The 20,572-nt window shown below is 41.1% G+C and overlaps 1 protein-coding gene across 3 annotated transcripts; it reads left to right on the top strand.

Moving 5' to 3' along the window:
• Positions 1 to 7,642: 7,642 nt before the first annotated feature.
• Positions 7,643 to 20,465, top strand: LOC308094133 (uncharacterized protein). 3 transcript variants are annotated; one of them, XM_080440608.1, is made up of 5 exons: positions 13,232 to 13,316; positions 14,502 to 14,837; positions 15,033 to 15,302; positions 17,123 to 17,350; positions 18,620 to 20,465. In XM_080440608.1, exons 2-5 carry the CDS (start codon positions 14,760 to 14,762, stop codon positions 19,367 to 19,369), a joined length of 1,326 nt encoding a protein of 441 aa, XP_080296734.1. In that variant the 5' UTR covers positions 13,232 to 13,316; positions 14,502 to 14,759; the 3' UTR covers positions 19,370 to 20,465. The 3 variants fall into 3 exon arrangements, with proteins under 3 accessions (XP_080296733.1, XP_080296734.1, XP_080296732.1); XM_080440607.1 differs by lacking the exon at positions 13,232 to 13,316 and adding an exon at positions 7,643 to 7,733 and having other exon boundaries at positions 14,502 to 15,302; XM_080440606.1 differs by having other exon boundaries at positions 14,502 to 15,302.
• Positions 20,466 to 20,572: the final 107 nt, after the last annotated feature.

The following is a 20,572-nucleotide window of genomic DNA, read 5'->3' as shown; positions in this document are numbered from 1 at the left end:
GGCACAAGAATACTTTATACCCCACAGTACAGCGGTATCTATTGCCAAAAAATAGCACATCTACAAGCTTGGCAAGCGACCTCGTAATTTATCTGACAGATTTAGAAGCGGGATTCCATCATCCATTCAAATGAACACAACAAAGTGATGGCCAAGTTAAGTGAGCCACAATGAGATCGTTGTAGAGAGCCTTTTAACTAATTTCACCATATACAATCAAAAATAGCCCATTATAGCTCATCAATAAATATGAAATAACATTTCCCCTTATATATCATTTATTTAGCCAGTAAAAATACATTGAGACAAAGTCTCTTTAGCAAGTATGCACTGCCAAGAGGCCCATGCTTCAAACTGACAAACACAGACAGAAGTCCATAAAACACACTTTCATACTCCTACCAAACACCACTCAAGTGGGAGGAGTCACTAAAACATTGGTTCTCAAAGTGGGGTCCGGGGACCCCCAGGGGTCCTTGGGGGGGTTCCAGGGGGTCCCCAGTGAAATTAGTTAACATAGCGTCAGAATCATTTTAACCACTTAGCTTTGGCTATTCAAAAATAGCAGATCTACAAGCGCTATGAGCTTGTAGATCTGCTATTTTTGAAAAATCGTGAACATTTGTGATAATCTTGTACTTGGACTCTAATATTGTGGAAATAGCTAATCTACAAGCTCACAATGCATCACATCGCTTGAAGATCTGAAATAGGCCATGAGAGGGGTTTCCAAGGATACAGCATTGTAAATGAACATGTACCAATGCTGTGCCCTAGGTGAAGCTAAAGATGACCTGCGAAATAGAGCAGGGGTCTTTAACGGGGGGTCCGGGACCCCTAGGGGGTCCTCAGAGTAACTACAGGGGGTCCGCCAAATCTTTGTGTGATGGGGAACATTACCCGAAAAAATAGCCGATCTACAAGCTCACAATGCCTCGCGCTGGGGGCGTTGTGAGCTTGTAGATTGGCTATTTTCGGAGAGTTGGTGTAGTGGAGAAAAGAGCAGACCAAGTACAGAGCCAACGGTCAAGTTGACTAAATATTGAGGGTTTCAAATGTTACATTTCTGAAAATGCACATTAACATGAATCCAATTGTAAGTACATTTTGACTACCAGATTTTTACTTGTAACAGAGTATTTCTACAACACAATATTGATACTTTTACTTAAGTAACAAATGTGAGTATTTCTTCCACCACTGGCCATCTACGAAAAAGTTTAATCTGCAACACAATTGTATACAATATGAAGTGGGGGTCCCTGCTTCATCTCTCAGCTAAAAGGTCCTTGGCTTGAAAAACGTTGAAGACCCCTGAACTAGAGCATACAAAGTACAACGAGGGGTCCTGACCATAAAACCCAGAGCAGCATGGTAGAAGGGATTCAAATGATCCACTACAGTGAGGCAAGCATCTATAAACAACATTGTCACCATAATCGAGCTGAGATAAAAACACACACCGACACCAACTGCCTACAAGCAGGAGAGGAAACAATGTCATTCTATGAAGAAGACTCAAGTAAATTTGAGTTTGTAAAGCATCAATGTGGTATTTGAAATTGCGCTTGTTATCATAAACCAAATACCAAGTTCTCTATTCTCCCACTATATCTCCGTTACGAACGCTTTGAAAATCACCCAAACTCACCTAACGTCACCATATCAGTTCTACAAAGCTAGCTTAACGTTACATTTGACCAAGCGCAAGCGACAGGATGAAAACACTAACGTTCTATTTGACCAAGCAACAGGATGAACACTATCTAACACCAAAACTCACCCAATATCACAATAACAGTTCTATTTCACTAACGACAGGATGACTTGAGTGATTTACAACGACAATGCTGTCCTTTTTCAAATGTAAACACTAGTATGAGGCTAAAAAACTAAACGGTCTGTTTAAATGATACACGATGAGTTCCAGTAGCTTCTGAACATGTAAATTAACTCACTTCACGGCACAACCAAACATTTTGCAATTGATAAACATAAACATGTCATGTTCCACAATTCCGTTAAGGTGGCATTTTTAAGAAAATCAAGTTAATCAACTTACCGGTTCAAACTTGACGACGAATTTGACGTTAAGCTTCCAAAAACTGAAGAAAAAGTCAATACAAGTTTAAAGTGCAGAAACAGTTGAAAATTAAACGACAAAACAAATCCGTTAAGATGATAACAAACAGTAACGTCCTCTCAGTGTTGTGTTGTATTCCTCGGAGCTGATGTGATGCGATGCGATGATGCGACTGATCAAAACGGTGTCTGAACAGAAGTAACGACTTTTCTGGACTGGAGCTCAATACACCTGCTTCTCGAATCCTTCCTGCAACGCCATTGGCCCGCGCTTGATTCGTCTGTAAACACACAGGATCCTCACCGTCTGATTGGCTGAACGGCCAACTAGCATGTTAGGTACCGGCGGTTGATATAATTCACTCCACGGAGTTTTAATTTGTAATTAGTTTAGTTAAGTATTTTTAATAATGATAATAATAATGTTGATAATAATAATAATAATAATAATGATAATGATAATGATAATGATAATGATAATGATAATGATAATGATAATAATAATAATAATAATAATAATAATAATAATAATAATAATAAATGATATATAAATAATATATAAATAATAATAATTAATAATATATAAATAATAAAATTAAATAATTATAATAATTATTATCATTATTTTATCATTACCCTTATTCTAAGACTTACTTTTATTTAAGTTTTTATTAGTTTTTTTTTTTTTGCGATAGTATTTTTTAGTTTTTCGTTTTAGTATGAGGTAGTTATTAGGGTAGGGATGAGACTCAAAAAGCTCAGAATAAATATTGGAAGGACTTTTTCTCACTATTTTTTGTACGTTTTAGTTAGTTTACTTTGCAAACACACAGACTTCTGTTAGTTGTTTTTTGTACTAGTTGTGTGCGGGTTCGATGTGCATGTGCGTGTGTGCGTGTGTGCGTGTGTGTGTGTGTGTGTGTGTGTGTGTGTGTGTGTGTGTGTGTGTGTGTGTGTGTGTGTGTGTGCGTGTGTGTGTGCGTGCGTGCGTGTTTGTGTGTTTGTGTTTGACTAGCCTCGATCTCCAGACTTTTATTGTTTAGTTTTAGTGTTTGAACTCTTCCTATGACATGCAGTAGGTGTCGCTACAGGCTGTGAACTGCCTGTTCTCGACCACCAGTTGCACAACAACAACAAAACGCAGAACTGAGGGAAACGCGAGTAATGACTCTGCTCTAATAATGATTTGATGATGTTTTCGCCAGGAGGTTTTATTTTTGTTGTTGTTGTTCCGAATGAAGAAGGTAGGTAGCTAATGTTGTTGATAGATGCTGTTAAACTTATAGATAAAACCTCTTTTCATTCAGTCACATACGTGTCTTCAGTAAACTGAGTGAAGCTGTTTGTTTACTTTGTGTGTAAGATTTTGTCAACTCAAATCAATGGTGATTGATTGATTGATTGATGTACTTTATTTAGTAAGACATTAGAACAACAGTACATGGAAGTACAAATTCACAATACAAGGTCTACTAAACTGGAAGACTCATTAAGCACTGAGCTTGTTTAAGATGAGATCCCCATGCACACAAATCATGATGACATATAAGAGACAGACAGATAAACACACTACTATACAGAATGTCATACAATCCGCTTACAGGTTACTGGTATGAAGGGTGAAAAATATGTACAAGAGAAGAAAAAGAAAAGGGGGGGAGGGGGTAGGTTAAGACTTAGACAGGGGCCATTTTCGAATTGCAGCCTCCTAAAGGTGTATCTTTAGGGCAGTTTTGAAAGTGAGTAGGGTTTTACACTCCTTTACTCCTTTTTGTAGGGAATTCCACATTTTTGATGAATAGCATGAGAACGCGTTCATTCCCTTTGTTGAGCCAAATCTGGGTTGAACATGATTCGTGGAGCTGCCTCTGGTGTTATGATCATGGACTTCATTAACATTTTGGAAGTATTTTGACAAATACAGGGGGATCCCAATGTTGTGGTGTATCTTGAAGACCAGGCCCATAGCAAGTTGCTGTACTCTGTCCTCAACCCTAAGCCATCCAATCCTAGCAAAATGAGCAGGGGTTAGATGGGTTTTGGGATCGAGGCCAAGAAGTAGCCTTACTAGTTTGTTTTGTTTTGATGTTTGGATTCTTGTTTTTAAGGCCTTGGAGGTGTTGTGATACCATGAAGTGCATGCATAATCATAATAACCTTGTATGAGGGCCCCTGCAAGAATCTTCAGAGTATTCTTACTGACTAGACGTTCAATCCTATACAAAAAGCGTATTCTTTGGTTGACCTTTTTGATCACTCTTTCGGCGTTTTTGTTACCGGAGAGTTTTGCCTCCAAGATGGAACCCAGGTAGGTGATTTCCTCCTTTCTTGTGATAACATCATCACCCACTTTGATCGTGAAACTCTCAGCCTTGCTAAGGTTAGAACTGGACCCAAAGAGGATGGATTCAGTTTTACCCAGGTGTAATGATAGTTTGTTGTCGGAGAGCCAGATACAGATCTTGTTGAGTTCAGAGCTGAGAGTTTTCTCAACCTGCAGCCTGTCCCTGTCCGAGACCAGCAGAGCCGAGTCATCTGCGAACAGGAACAGTTTGCAGTCGCAAGCTGAAGACATATCGTTCACATATATCAGGAACAGTAAAGGTCCTAGTATACTTCCTTGCGGAACACCACAAGTCACTGGGAGGGGAGGGGACTGGGTGCCCTATGATGACATACCAATGTGATGACATACCAATGTGTTTGATAGATAAATCAAGGTGATAGCAGTCCTGTTAATGTTGTTAAATATCATGTACTTTCTGTTTCATTCTAGATTTACACGTCTTTATTCAACCTATTGTTGGATCTAACCTTTTATAATCAACTGGTGGTTTCGGGGCAGTTTGGTTTGGTGCAGATTGGAAGGGCAAGGGGCAGTTTAAAGGGGATCATGGATCATTAAATAAACCATCTTGATTACCCAGACAGGTCAACCAACCACCCACTAGTTGAAAAAAAACAATATAATATGAAACCTATGTATTATTGACTCATAAAACTGTCCCTGAGCGACCATATACTCAATCTTCTCACCCCCCAATCGGCACCACTCTACCCTAAACACTCTTAATACAATATCCGAAACATTTGTCAAATTAACTCTGTTTTATTCCAGGTTTTGACAAATCTTTTAGCATTTTGAGCATTTGAGCATTTGAGTTGTTCGGGCCAGACCCTAGGTATTTAACTTGTTAATACTGCCTCATAATGTCATTGATTCCATGTGATGCCGTCCCACTGTAATTTCTCTACACGAGGATTATGTTCATTATAAGTAACGTGCAACAATCGTAAATTTCTGACCATTTATTCCATCCCCTCCTACTGTGATATAGTCTGGTCTAGCAAAGGGAGACATGGCTGAAATGATTGCCTGCCCTATGGATGTTGCCTTTGAACTTCAGGAGGATGGCACCAGTGTACCGCTATCCTCAGTGGAGAGTGAGAACTTTGTGTTTGTGGACCACGCATCTCAACAAGGTCTTAGAGCGCCTAAACAGTGCTTTCTGTGATGTGATTCTCTGCTGTGGGGGGGAAAGGAGTTCCCCGGCCATCATAATGCACTGGTCTCCATTAGCTCTTACTTTGAGGTAAATGCACACATTTATTGACCTGGTGTTGTTAAGGGAATATATAACTTCTTTGGCTTTCACATGAACTGAATCAAGCTATATCTAAACAATTTATTGCAGACAGAGGGTAATTAATTGGAAACGCCTAAATAATTAGAAACACACATTCACCTTTTCAACCTGCACAGGCAATGTTTCCATCAAAACGGACTTGATGGAGTCCAAACAGGAAAGGGTGGCCATCAATTGGGTGGAACCTCAGATAATTAGCATGTTGTTGAACTATGCCTACCAGTGGCGTTCCCAGGATTTACATTTAGGGCAGGCGAGATTCCCCCCCCCCCCCCCTCTATTACCCCCAAAAAAGAAATTTAAACTCAATCGAAAATCGGCGATCGAAAACCGGCGAGAGTTGCCGTTTTATATACTACCTCTATATACTGCCTCTACAGTGGGTACGCCACTGATGCCTATACTTCAAAAGTGGTCATCTGCACAGAAAATGTGCAGATGATGTTATCATCATGAACTCCTTTTCATTGTCTCCTTATCTACTTTGGCCTGCATTTTTGCTTACAAATATATTTTGTTTATTTGGTCTACTAGGCCCTGCTAGGAGCATTACACTGGCTGAATGTTTGGGCTGTTCAAGATGCCTGCTATCATTACATGGAGCGTCACCTGGATGAATATAGCTGTGTAGCGATTGATGGCTTGGCTGAGGCTTACTCCTGTCAAATGTTGGAGAAATGTAGCATGGATTACATCATTGAACACTTCAACGTCGTCTACCAGCAGGTCAGAAATTGAGGCACCCATTCCATACATTTACCACGTTGTTTGTCTGTTGGCTTTTTGTCCTATAGATTTGTAGGGAAATTATTAAAGGTATTTATTTTTCTATTACTCAACCTGTCACCACCTAAATATCTGCGTAGAAACACACCAAACAAACCACCTATATCACCAGTGAACACTTCAGAGGAGAAAATGTTACTTCAGGAAGTATGGGAACATGGCTGTAATGTATCAACTAGTCTACTTTATTTATTGTGTCCCTAGGAAGAGTTCTTCTCTCTCTGTGTGGACAAACTGACAGAGATTCCTGCCAGGGATGATCTCAATGTGACCAAGGAGGAGATGGTGTTTGAGGTTGCCATGTTGTGGTTAAACAAGTGTCCTAGTACCCGCAGACAGAGTTTTGAAAAGGTCAGTCACTTCTCAGTCTCAATAACACACACGACCATAACTATTTCACTACACTAACCGATATTGTTTAGATGCACGCATTCTTGCTAGCTGGGCTTAAGAGTTCAAGTGTATGCAATGTTTGTTTGGTTTCATCGTAATTTGATGGTCTAAATCAGGGATCGGAAAATATGTTTGGTCTCGGGCACGGCCAGTTTATTTCCCCAAATATGGTGGGCCAGAAAATAATCAATGGCCAATTTAAGAACTGTAACTTGCGGCAGACTATCTTATATACAATAGTAACTAACTATATTTTATATACTACATATATTTTATAAACTATATAATAACCTGGTATAAAAGTTAATACATAAAGATGTGTGGTATACCTGCACACTGATAGAACTGTGTGTGTAATCAAATGTTACAGATATTGGGAAATCATTTTGTGCAGGCTTGAATCCACTGACATTTAGTTCATTAAAAAGAAACACTCTCTCTCTCTCTCTCTCTCTCTCTCTCTCTCTCTCTCTCTCTCTCTCTCTCTCTCTCTCTCTCTCTCTCTCTCGAGTCTGGACACAGTCTCCTTCAAACAGATATAAACAAGCTCTTACATAGAATAGACCTGTGCTCATGGTCTCTCATGTGGGCCCTAACCACTGTGCTATCGGGTCACCCTGACAATTTAATAATTCCTGTTCTATTTGATCTTTAAGGTGCTTGAGCAATTCCGTCTGCCTCTTATTAGCCCCACCAACCTCCATGATGTGATTGAGTCTGTGGATGTGGTGAAAGAATCCCAGGGCTGCCAGAGGCTCATCTTTGAGGCCAAGAACCAGGATGTCCTGCCCTACTACCAAAGAGCACGCCTACGCTGGTCCACAGGTACTCTTCCTCACACATGCATACGTGTTGCAACTGATGGTGGAAAATACTAACCTGACTCCGCCAGATGGAAGAAGCTTGCTTCACACTTGTTTCACAACCTACTTCCATCTGGTATCTTGGTAGCCCAACCGCTGAAAATTTCAAGCTACTTGGCAGGTGATTGGATGGGACCGTCTGTCTATCACAGCCTGGGCGTGCTAACTCCAACCAATCATATTGATGTGTCTACATCAGAAATTGTCCGAAAAAATAAGTTCGGGGAACCCTCCAAAGAAAGTAAAGCAATGGATTTATCTCACCCGCCGCAACGTTTATACGATACGATACGATACGATACAACTTTATTGTCAGTTCTCACTGAAATTTGCTTTGTGTCCAAGACGTCACCGTTTCAAGATACAGACAGGACATACACAATACATTACAGGACACACATCACAGAAGCAGACAGAAACAAGAACAATAGAACATCCTCTTGGCTTACCGATTTTGGTTTAAAAGCAGAACAGACCGCTGTACAAAAGAGTTCTTTAGCCTGTTTTTCTTATATTCTGGGACTCCAAACCGCCTCCTGGAGGGCAACAGTCGATATTCATAATTTAAAACATGTAAGGGGTCAGAGGAGATGCTCTTCGCCAGTCTAAGCATGCTATTGATCTGGGCCTCTTTAAAGGAACGTAACACAGCCTCAACTGGCCTACCAATGTTATGTCAGAGTCCTCCCGCTGACTGGCGTTCCATTCATAAAATCCAGTGCTCGTATTCCCACAGTGTGGCAATGATCACGGTCACTTCATTTTCAAAATAATCCGTGCTGGGGCAGAGTAATTTTTTTTATGTTGTAGTTTACTTTTTATTTTAGTTTGTAATACTGGCGCAGTGGCGCCGTCTCACCTGTCGCTTCCACCACCAGTTATTTGTTTTGTCCACTGTCCCCCTTTTACCGCAACCCCCTATTTGTAAGTTACATGGCATGAATGAATGAATGAATGAATGAATGAATGATTACAACAGATAGTTCTGACCAAGCAATCTGATTGGTGGACATAGGCTCTCCAGCCGTGCTCAAATGAGAATGGCGGCACACCTAGCCGTACTCAAATGAATTGAGAACGCCACAGTAAGGATAAACGATGTGCTTTTGTCAGTTTTTCTAGTTGAGATTTCCAATGCAGAGACAAATTCCTTCAATGTGCAAACATGCCTGGCAAGATGAAAAAAATCGGATTTATTTATTTTTCTACGTGGCATTCAAGAGTTTAGTTTTCTATTCAGTTGGGCTTCATAATCTTTATTGAATCATTATTTCATTATTTTACAATTCAAGCTTTGATTTTTTTTTGTTTTATACATATTTTTAGTTAACTATAAGTTTCAAATGTATACAAGTTTTCTACTGGATTCATTCAGTAACTGCTGATTTCTGCTATCATAACCTTTCACCTGATCACACATGACTCTACTGTCACTAACCAGTGCCTGAAGTCATACTGAGGGTGGGGGGGGTGTGATGACCAGGAGGAAGAGGTGCTTCACAGCTTTGAGTGCTTTGATCCTCTGACAAATCAATGGAGGACTGTGGGCCGTCTCCCCTTCCCTGTATGCAGTAATGTTCTGGTTGTGTCAGGTGAGGAATCATCAGAGTCAACTTAGGATCTGTAATGGATCCTACTTTGTTTTGGTTTGTTAGGAGGCCACAGATGAGCATGTGTCACCTCTGGCACACGTGAAACTGCCAGCCGCTTCTTTTCACCTGACAATTAGGAGTGTGTAGGAGTCTCTAGAGCATAAACAGAGATCACCCTCCCTGCCTGGCTTCCCTCTCATGAACATGGGCCCTATTTCACGAAAGGTGAATTAAATAAGCCTGGCCTTAAGTCAAATCCAGGCTTGACAAAGTCGGGTCCGTATAGCCTGGTCTATTCCGTTCCATGAACGCCAAGCCAGGCTGAAAAGGAGCGACTTTGTCGAGCTAGGCCTTGTCAAGCCAGGCTGTGTCGAGCCAGGATAATGAAGCCAGGCTTCACGTATTTCTGTAAAAGACCATGAAAGTCGAAAGTCAGAATCCTTGAATTTGACCAATCATGGAGCCCAAAACCAGAGCGGCGTTCTTCTCTGTGGCTGAATAGCAGCACTGCAGCGGCTCATGGAATCATATGAGGAAGTAAAATGGGGCGGCCATAGCTGAGTGGTTAGTGAGCCCGCCTAGGGAGCCAGAGGCCCTGGTTGCCCCAGGTACGATTCCAGGCCACGCCAGCATATGTGTCGATGAAATGAAATTTGTCCCTGAGCAAGACTCTTAACCCCTAATTGCTCACAGGCCCTCATTGGAAACAAGCCCGCAAGGACTTTCATGAACGTCCTGTTAAAAGGAATTATCATAATAACTAAGCAATAAAGGAAACACGGCCGCAATAAATAGATCCAGGGAGAAAGCGTGGCCGACAAATTAAATGCACAAGTCGTCCAAAAATATATACAATTTATATACAAGTCCATAAATATATAGTCCATAAATATATAATTCTGTTAGACTTAAACATGAGGAGTTTAAGTGAATATCGGGGATATCGCCGACTAATCTACAATGCTATTAAATGCGCCATGCATGCAATGTTGAGATTACATGGAATCCATCTATTTATATATCTGCAGTGCCGTCCACGGGAGTCACCGGGGGTCGCCGTTACCCGCGGCGGTAAGGGGTGTCCCCGTTGTGGTAACGTTACCCGCGACGGTAACGGCCGTTACCGTTGCGGGTAACGGCGACCCCCATTGTCCCCGTTGCGGTAATGGGGGTCGCCGTTACCCGAGATTTCACATGAATCTCTGTGAAATTTTCCACAGAGATTCCCACTTGGCCCAGGAAGAAATGCCACTTGAAAACGTTCACATCAGCCCCATGGTGGCGCTATAACAGGTCGATTCACGTTTTTAGCTATAACTGCACCAATCTGTGTGAAACTTTGCACCCACACTCCCTAGAGGCCAAGGAAAAACCTTTGCCCTGCATTTTTCACATATACCTTTTAGAGCGCCACCAGGAGGATGAGTTTTGTAATACAATTTTTTTGCTCTTACTCCTTCAGATTCTGTCCAAAAATCACACAAATCGGTATACAGTATCTCTATAGTCATGTGATCAACATGGATGTGTCCGATATTTCATATTCCATCCGACTTGGCTAACATTGCCTTCCAAAGTTTGCAGGATAGGTCCCTTTTGAACAAAATTCCTCAAATCATGAACGCAGTGTGCGATTTCCGTGAAATTTTGCACGCACATTCCCACTAGGCCGAGGAAGAAATGCCACCCTTTTCACCTTGGCCTGTTATAGCGCCACCAGCAGGTTTAATTTAGCAAACAAAATGCCTCAAATCATGAATGCAGTGTCCGATTGTCGTGCAAGGCCTAAGAAGAAATGGCACCCTTTTCACATTGGCTTATTATAGCGCCACCAGGAGGCCATAATAACCTACCTGACCTGGCGGAGACTTGTGCTCCGAGGAGCACTTTTTCTAGTTTCATTTCATTTGAATGCAGGGTCATTCAAATGAGTCCATATACAAACACATGTGTTGAATTAACTGTGGAAAAACTTGAAGAACAAGGCACTGGATTAAGTAAGCTTGGCTGTTAGCCTGCTCCTGACCAGACTAACTTCACAGCTAAATTGCCATGGTAACTAAGGTAGGCTTGATTCAATTCTCTTTCGTGAAATCTAGTCATGGCTAAACTTAGCCAGGGTGAACTGGCTAAACTAATCTTCAAGATAATTCAGCTTTCATGAAACCGATTCATCCCTAATCCTGGCTAAATTAAGCCAGGATAGGTGTTAAAGCCAGGCTTTAGCTCTAATTCACCTTTCGTGAAATAGGGCCATGGTCATGTTGGGCCAAGCCGGCGGCACCGCGGAAGATTCTAACCATAATCTCCGCAGGTGTGGGCAGAAACTTTACCTGTGCCATCCGATTAGCGTCACAGGAATGTCTTCTTATTGTCTCCGCCAGGCCGAAGCCGTGGCCGAGACAATGATTGTGTGTGTGTGTGTGTGTGTGTGTGTGTGTGTGTGTGTGTGTGTGTGTGTGTGTGTGTGTGTGTGTGTGTGTGTGTGTGTGTGTGTGTGTGTGTGTGTGTGTGTGTGTGTGTGTGTGTGTGTGTGTGTGTGTGTGTGTGTGTGTGTGTGTGTGTGTGTGTGTCGCCCGTCTGTCTGTACAGCTAATCTCCGGCACCGTTGGCCCGATCAGCGTGAAAGAAATCTTTCACATCTGCCTTTTATAGTGCCACCAGGAGGTCGATTTTTGCTAAACACGTTTTTAGAAGTCCGATTGCCGTGAAACTTTGCACGCACATTTCCACTAGGCCAAGGAAGAATTGCCATCCTTTTCACATCCGCCTGTCATAGCGCCACTGGGAGGCCGACATATTTGTTTATATTACTCCTACAGATTTTGTCCAAACACCACCCAAATCTGTAGACATTATCTCTTTAGTCATGTGATCAAGACGGATCTGCCGACTTTTCATATTACATCTATTATATTTAAAATTTTCTAGTTGACAGTTGTGAATGTGTTGTTATTTGCAACACAGAATGTGTTCGGGTGATTTATGTGTTCTGTTGTTTTGTTGTTTTATGTTACATAGTATTTTCACCATTTGGCTTTTATTTTATGTGAGTGATGTCGATAGCTGCAAGAGCGCCCCGCCAGACCATCGTACGACAAAGTAATAAAGATCAGGCTTAAGTGGTTACGGTCTAACTCCCCCCCCCCCCACACACAGTGGGGCCCATTTTGATGTTGCAGACCCAATGTATGGGTTGTGAGTAAATATCTCTCTTTTTAGTTTTCTACAAATAAAGGTTTCATTATTATTTCAAATTTTTTTCAAAATGTTTCCCCCCAGAACATTTCAGAAATAAAAAACTATTAAAATTACATAAATTTAAGAATTTTTTAAATAGTGAAAATAGACAATCTACAAGCCTGCAACATCGTATCGCGAGCTTGTAGATTGGCTATTTTCATTATTCCGGAAATGGGGCTTAAGTGATTAATTCCTAAGGTATTTTTGTAGGTTTCTGTCCCCAGGAGACACCAAATCAAATGTATCGGTATAAAGAGAAGTCCAGACAGTGCACTTCAGCCAGTTGAAGGTAGAAGGACTCGTTGGTGCTCAACAGGGACGTGTACCTCACTGTACAGACTCCAAGAGGAAGAATCATCGTGGAGTTAGTTCCTTTGCCTTTCTAGTCAAGCATGCAGAGCGTTGCATGTAAATAACCCCTGAAAGGTCTATTAATAAGGTAACAATTCTGCAAGGCTTTGGTTTGTTACTGCCTCTAATATTACAGGTATTTTATTTTTGAAAGACTCTGTAAGCGTTCTTTTCAACAGGTTCCGTTTTCTTTATGGCAATACTTTTATTTTGAAGCTATTGAAGGAAGTGCATGTTACATATAAAGGGTTACTTTACCTGGCGCGAATTCAGTTGGAAGGAAAGTCATAACGTTGCTCTGAAATGAGAACGTTTATCAATCAATTGCTCATTTAGCACCCAGCTAGAACGGGAACAAGGTAATGTGTTCATAGTGTTTACATACTTCTGTGCATTTACTTTGGGTGTGTTCATATTAACAGAGTGAGATACGGTGTTTGAATCTATTACTGTCATGTAAACATTAGCCTGAGCTGATCAATACAATCCGGTCGGAGCGGAAATAACTTTACGTCATCAGGTGGCCGGAACCATTACCCGAACGTCTGGTGCCGTGCACCTCCGAAATTATTCCCCTAGTTTAAAACTTGTATAAATTGGTATAATCGCTTCGTTTCTTTTGTTATAATAATGGTTTGGTATGTCCATCTTTTATTCTAACTCATAGCACGACTAGCGTCGAACTAATTGATTCGCATTATGTGGGGGAACAAAAACAATAAGACGCCAACCGGAACCCACCACCGAAACCATGACTCTTTTTTTCCTTTTTTCTAAACCGGATCACACGGCTGGTTATAGAGTGAATACCAGGCTTTCCTCCGCGGTGGAAAGTCTGCTGACGCGAGCTCATGTAAACATTAAAGTTCTGCAGTAACGTTTGAATGAATGGCTGTAATGTGATGGTAATGATGGATTTCTGGGTTTCACAATTGGGATCCAGCGCGTCGGCATGAGGGAAAAGTTGATGGTGACGTCATGAAGTTCTGCTGTAGCTCCGAAGAGAAATGTAACCAAATGGACTCCTCGGAACTTAACTACGGTATAATAACTAAGTAGCCCTGGATAAAGACCAGATTGTAAATGTTAAAGTAAATTTCAGACTTTCTATTTAAGGGACATTCAAGCTTTAAACTCTGTAGTGAAAGTTAGAAGAACTAAATGAAACATTGGATTGCATTTCAATAAACATCACTTAGTAATAAGCAACACAATGGGAACTGTGGGGTGCTAGACCAACACCTGTCAGGAAAAAAATTAATAGAGCAGCGGTCGGCGAGATCGACAAGTTGATTGCTAAATAGTGGAGGGACATTCAGACCTCCTACTGACTCCCCCTCCCCTCCGGTGCCTATGATTTGGGATCTTATATTGTTATGCCAGTAAAGATTTTGATAATAATTCACATGTACGGTAGATAGGCTAACTGAGGCATGTGTTTGTGTGACCTATTTTGTATGTTATGTTTGTATGACCTAATTTTTATGTTTTGTATGTTGTAAGATCTCATTTTATGTCATTTATTTGTCCTATAATTCTTACAGTGTCTTCTCAGGAAAAGGGTGTTTCACTACTGAAGGAAAGGAAAACAACTACGTTCAAACAAGGTCTAAGGCTGAGTATGCTTCCCCATTGTCTGGCTTGGGTTCACTACACTACAAGAAGTGGATCTTGGCAATAAAGAACCCGAAGTTCAACGAGAACACACCACTGGAGAAGCTACAAAAGCTGAGAGTGTGTAGTGTACTCTGAACCTAAAAGCGGAGGAGATTGTACGCGGCAGCGACTTGAGGTACCAGGTCATGGGAGGAAATATGCCACGATCAACATTATCAGTCACAGCTGTTCCTTCCATCAACTTGGATGAAGAAACTGAAGAGGTACTCAAGCAGTAGTGGAAAAAGTAATGAATATGTACTTGAGTAAAAGTACAAAAGTATAGGCATCAAAATAACTTTTGCGACGTTACTGTAAACATGCCAAAGCCAGTGTGCCGTTGTGCAGTACCACAGTGTACAGTGCCGAAGAGGAGGAATCATCCTGGTGGAGTTAGTTCCTTCACCTTTCCAGTCAAGGATCCAGAGCGTTGCAAGAAGTGGGTCAAAGCAGTCAAGAACCCGAAGTACGACGACAACACACCGCTCAAGGTACTACAGCATGAGAGAGTGTGTAGTTTGCACTTCAAACCGGAGGAGTTTGAAAACCTGATGATGAGGTATCGTCTCATGGGAGGCAGAAAACCTCCAGCAGTGCTGTCAACCACCGCGGTTCCTTCCATCAGCTTGGACGAAGCCGAGTCAGTCGAGTCAGCCGAACCGCCGCTAGCAAAAAGGAGTCGAACACAGGTACTCGTACCAATTGCATGTATGAGTAACAAAGAACTCTGTTATTGGTTCAGTTTTCACTGTTATCTCTATGACTAAACACATGGACAGTATACTAATGACTTCTTACACTGTTATGTTAAAAAACATGGTAAAAAAGGAATTCTGTGCCAAATGAGACTATATCAAACCATTTCTAATGATGATGAGGTTCAAAAGGACCCTCCTTCACATCTATTAATACAAACGCCTAGTGTTTGGACTTCCGGGTTATCTGCAAAGGGGTGGAGTTTGGCTGTTTTCAGTCTCCATTGCCACACAATGGGAACACAGGAACCAAAAATCTACCCTGACGCGTTGATGCTCCTCGTCCGCCCCAGCAGCTGCTGCTGCCCGCCTGGCTGCAACAGCAGCTCGAGCTGCCTCCTCGTCGTCCCTGCGCTGGAGCTGTTCCTCTGTGTATTCGCGTTCAAATAAATAGCCCTGCTGTGTTTCTGAATCAACGATAACGTGCAAATAGTCATCTTCCTCCATGGAATGCTCAGACTCTGGTGTGCTTGTAGACACCATGATACAAATCTGAAGACAGCGATGGGGGTGGGGTCAAAGACGGTTCAGGGGGGGGGGTCTTTGGGGCCGGTCTGATTGAGACAACATGTAGTCTGGAAAGAAAGTGAGACCAGGGCATTGACAAGATCGTTGTCATCCGGAAGTTTCAAATGACTAAAATATCTAAAAACACAGAATAAACACAAAAAGAATCCACGATCGTGTTAAAATAGGATATGGGTGCAAAATCGGTGAAGTGGCCCTTTTAATGTATGTTTTGTAATAATAATCAAAATCTACAAAGTAACTAGTAGTAACTAAAGTTTTCAAATAATTGTAGTAGAGTAAAAGTACAATATTTGTCTCTGAGATATAGTGGAGAAGAAGTAAAAGTATAGAAAATTGGAAATACTCCAATAAAGTTAAAAGTACCTGAACATTTTACTTGGGTACAGTACTTCAGTTCATGTACTTAGTTACTTTCCACCACTGTACTTATGTTACAGTAATTTGTCATTGTACTGTTTTGTTTTGAGTCGACCTTGTTACTATCTTAGTAAATTGGGCAAATATAAGTGTAATCAACAATGGGTAAATAGCTATCAGCATGTAGCCCCGTTTGTGACCTCCCAACTACCACACACTACCACGCAGGTGCATCATCATAATTTAGTATGCTTTATTAATTGAATGGCAGTCGAGTACATCAGACATAATAAGAAGTAAATCATACTTATCATACGTACTGTATTATTCAATGTTACTGAAGTCATAATGCCGTGAAGTTGTCTTGCACCGCAAGTCCTACGTGAGCAATAAACAGCCTGGGTTCAGTTATTTTGTCGTTCCAGTGAAGGACGCAGAGTGGTATAAGAAGTGGATCACAGCTTTCTATCTTGATGAAATTTATGACGAACCATCAACGTACTCAACCCAACCCCCTCCTTCAAAGAAATATTGCAAAGATCCACAGTCCTATAATACACTCTTATAGCTTCTGCATTGATCATCCAGCACTAAAAAGCGAGGGGGAGTGTTTGAAGGGTACAGGATGTGTTCATTTGTTTTCTGTGCCATGTGTTATATAGCCAGTTGGCCATTGCCAGGCTTGCTAGGGCTTATTTTCCTTGTGTGCTAGAAATCAGTGTGTTGAATGATACTACTGAGCTTCTGGCTTGACCCTTGCACAGAATACTGAGCTAAGAACCAAAAAAGTTAGACATAATCCAACACTTTTTGTGCTGTTTTTAAGTCCTGGTTACATTAACATTTAATTGGTTTTGTTTTTACAGGTCAATGTTGTACCTAGTGCAACAAAAGATGCCTCCCCCCATGTGCCTCGGACATTCACAGCCCATGAAACGTATGAAGCAAACATACTGTCCCTCTTCAAGAGGTGCCAAATCTGTGGCTGTCCAATTAATAGCACAGATGTTCACTATGTTCGCGGAAAGATGCGTGTCAAGTGGGACTGCTTCGGAGGGCACGCGGGCACGTGGAACGAGGAAGCAATGTTGAAGGTCAGCCTGCCCTACAAGCTGTGGTCCAACCAGGGACCAAGACACTTAATTTGCTTTACAAATAAAGATTGTTATTGCACATGTTGATACTGACAATATCTCGTTCAGCCTTAGTGTAGGGACTGCAACACTGAAAGGAGCATTTCACTGCTGGAAGAAGATGCTGTCACTCAAAGTTAGCTCTATTTGTGGTGGGAAAGTGTATTAATATTTGAAATTGTAGAACTATGTGTTTATAACTCCAATTCGCATGCCTTGCGCACCTCCCCTTCCAAAGTCGGGGGTGAGAATACCCCCCTCACTAAGGTGAAAACGGACATGAATATTGACTATATTAAATTCTGACAAACAGGCTAATACCGAAGTTTATTTTGGTCATGTTGTGCTTTTATTTTGGTTAGTCCTAGTAATCACTCTCTCTTTGAGGTCTATTTCTGGGAGGTGTGTGTTCATGGAGTGTAAACACATGAGAATGCAGCCACAGGCCTCCAGTTGATGTCAATCACCTTGTTAGTAACCTTGTCGGGCTGTATCAAGAGGTCAGGGAAGAGAGAGAGATGTGGTTGGAGGTTTTTAGTTTGGCTTTTGTTTGGAATTTCTTTTGTTCATTTTGCATTTGGTTTAACCTGTATTAGGTAAATAGTATTTTGTATTGGGTCTTTAAATATTACTTTTATATGGTGTTTACTTATCTTCGGACGTTATTGCAGGAGTATCACTGTGAAGGTGCTGGACTAGTAGAGGCTGAATTAAATCTCTGGAACTACAGGAAACGTAAATGAGCTATATATTATCTGGAGAGGGCACAGAAAATCCCAGACCAGTAATTTCTCTTTCAATATTTTTATTGTTTTTTGACAATTAAGACACATAAGACAACATAATTATACACAAAAATAAAATAGACAGAATCAACAGCAAGCCAGCATCCAACAATTAAATATATATATATATACATACATACACACACACATATACATATATATATGTCTTCATACATACATACACATACAATAATACAAATTCAAATACAAATAGTAGTCATGTACACTCCCCAAATTTAGTTAGACTGTACACTTTCTCATATATTGGTCACTCCCATACAAATTACTCTTTTTCCATTGAGGGCACAGAAAATCCCAGGCCAGTAATTTATATGAAATTTGCTCTTGCTCTGAGGAAAAGGGGACAAGACCATTAGGTGCTGTGTAATTGATGATGAGAAACCTGAACTCAATTTGTGATGAAACTCTTTTCTGTCTTTTACAGGTAGACAATCCTGAAGACTCATTAGACGAAGAAGAAAATGTGATGGTGTCTGAGGACGGTTCAGACAGCAACTGGGATCCCCCGGAGAACAGTACAGACGGCATGTTTACAGACAAGGATTCATGTACAGATGAGATTGATGCAGAGGATGACGCAGGCAAGGAAAGCTATACGCATGTGTGCAAGTTCTGCCTCAAACCCTTCAAAACGAGACCACATAAACTTGCACACGAGCAGAGCCATCTTCGTGAAAAAGTCCCTGACCCAGGTATGAAGGTGCAGATGGAGAAGACGACTAGGAATCAGTCTGAGCCTGAAGCTGAAAAGAATGAAATGGAGAGCAATGCTGTTGTACGAGAGACAAATGGTACAACACTGAGGCCGGGAAGGAAGAAAAGGAGATTGCATGCAACAATAAACAGAAAGAAGAAAAGGTTAACAGGTAGACCTAAAGGAAGGCCACAAATCAACACAGTGATTGCCTCAGGTGTCACAGACAAATTGAAGAGAAAGTTATGTGATGGTGATGAGAATGATGAAAGTTGGAGCAACTGTGATTCACCCCCTGACTCGGCAGATGAGGAAGAGGAGACCACTACCTCAGAGTTCCTTGATCTTCCTTTAGATCTCCAGGTGAAGAGCATATCAGTGACGGATTTCGACCCAACGGGAAAAGTGACAGCAGGTGGGGCTCAAACCTGTGAGGACCGAGGTAGCAGAAAGCAAAACGACAATCTGGCTATCCTGTAAAGTGTAAATGTGTTGGAGCTGTTGCTGAATAAGTCGCATATGTTTGAACATTTTGTCTGTCTGTTCCAGCAAAGGAGATAGGCACAACAAGGGTATAATAAAAACAAAAGAAGGGTCAAAGGAGGGATGTTAGACTGTTTGTCTGTCTACCTCCTTCCACAGCCTTTAGAGTCCCAGGATAACATTGAACAGGTGTCCCCTGGTGCCAACTCTAAAGAAAGGGGACAAGACTGGACGGTTCTGTGGTGCTGAAATATATGGTTGACCATTAATGGCTACAGTAGCTGATGCTTAAACTATTTGTTTTTGTTTTTGTCTCTTTTTCCTCGAATCCTATTAATTCCTACAATCTTGAATCTACTTGTTTTGTACAATGCTTTTCTCATTTAAATTATTTGTTTCTTAAAGGTGCCGTATGTGATATGTTTTGGTTTAAACAAAAAGCATTTTGTTAAAAGTTAAAGCTCTATATTCTTTAATCATTGCTCATAGATTGTTCAGCAACAAGTCTCCCCATCTTCCCCCAAGCTCCTTAGTAAACAGAAAATACACTTGAGTGTATTAGGTGGGTCACACATTTCAACCAATCAGGAGAACGAGCACATGTATCGGTTTCACTTTGATAGTTCCATTTGTTGATGTTCCAGTTGCAATTTTGTCTGCTCTTTTTTTGTTTCAACAATTAATTTGTTTATTTTCATTAATTTTACCTGTATCCTGTATGAGTTATCTCTCCTGATTGGGTACAATTGGTATTCCAACCTGAACATATATTTTCTGTTTACTAAAGAGCTGAAGAGATGGGGAGACCTCTGTTACTCAACTAAAACTCTATAGCAATGATTACTAGGGGTGCGTTCGGAAATTGCGCACCGGAGCGCACTCGCCTATTAGTTTGTATTGGCCAGTGCGCTCATTGCTGTATTTCCGAAGGCACCCTATGAGAACATAGAGCTATAGCACGTATAACAAAAACAATGTCACAGTACCTTTTAATGTTGCATTTAAGAAATAAGTTGCCAAAATTCCATGCAAGTGAGTTGATAAGGAAAGCTGTTTTTATTAGGCCATGTATTTTGATGCGCGCATAAAACCTTTCTCCCCAATTCGGTGTAATGTATTTGGATTACATTTGATAAACAATTGTATTATTCTATTCTATGTTTGCATTAGTTTCTTTTAGCAGCGTGTAATATGATTAAA

Source organism: Gymnoscopelus braueri (genome assembly GCF_963280865.1).
Source record: "Gymnoscopelus braueri genome assembly, chromosome: 10".
NCBI lineage: Eukaryota > Metazoa > Chordata > Actinopteri > Myctophiformes > Myctophidae > Gymnoscopelus > Gymnoscopelus braueri.
The sequence above is the reverse complement of the archived record's forward strand: the minus strand, read 5'-3'. Positions and strand labels throughout refer to the sequence as shown.

Coding starts and splice junctions, on each gene's coding strand:
- LOC308094133 (XM_080440607.1), top strand. CDS start 14,934: ATGCCAAAGCCAGTGTGCCGTTGTGCAGTACCACAGTGTACAGTGCCG. Junction 15,303..17,122: donor CAAAAAGGAGTCGAACACAG/GTACTCGTACCA, acceptor TTGTTTTTACAG/GTCAATGTTGTACCTAGTGC. Junction 17,351..18,619: donor ACGAGGAAGCAATGTTGAAG/GTCAGCCTGCCC, acceptor TGTCTTTTACAG/GTAGACAATCCTGAAGACTC.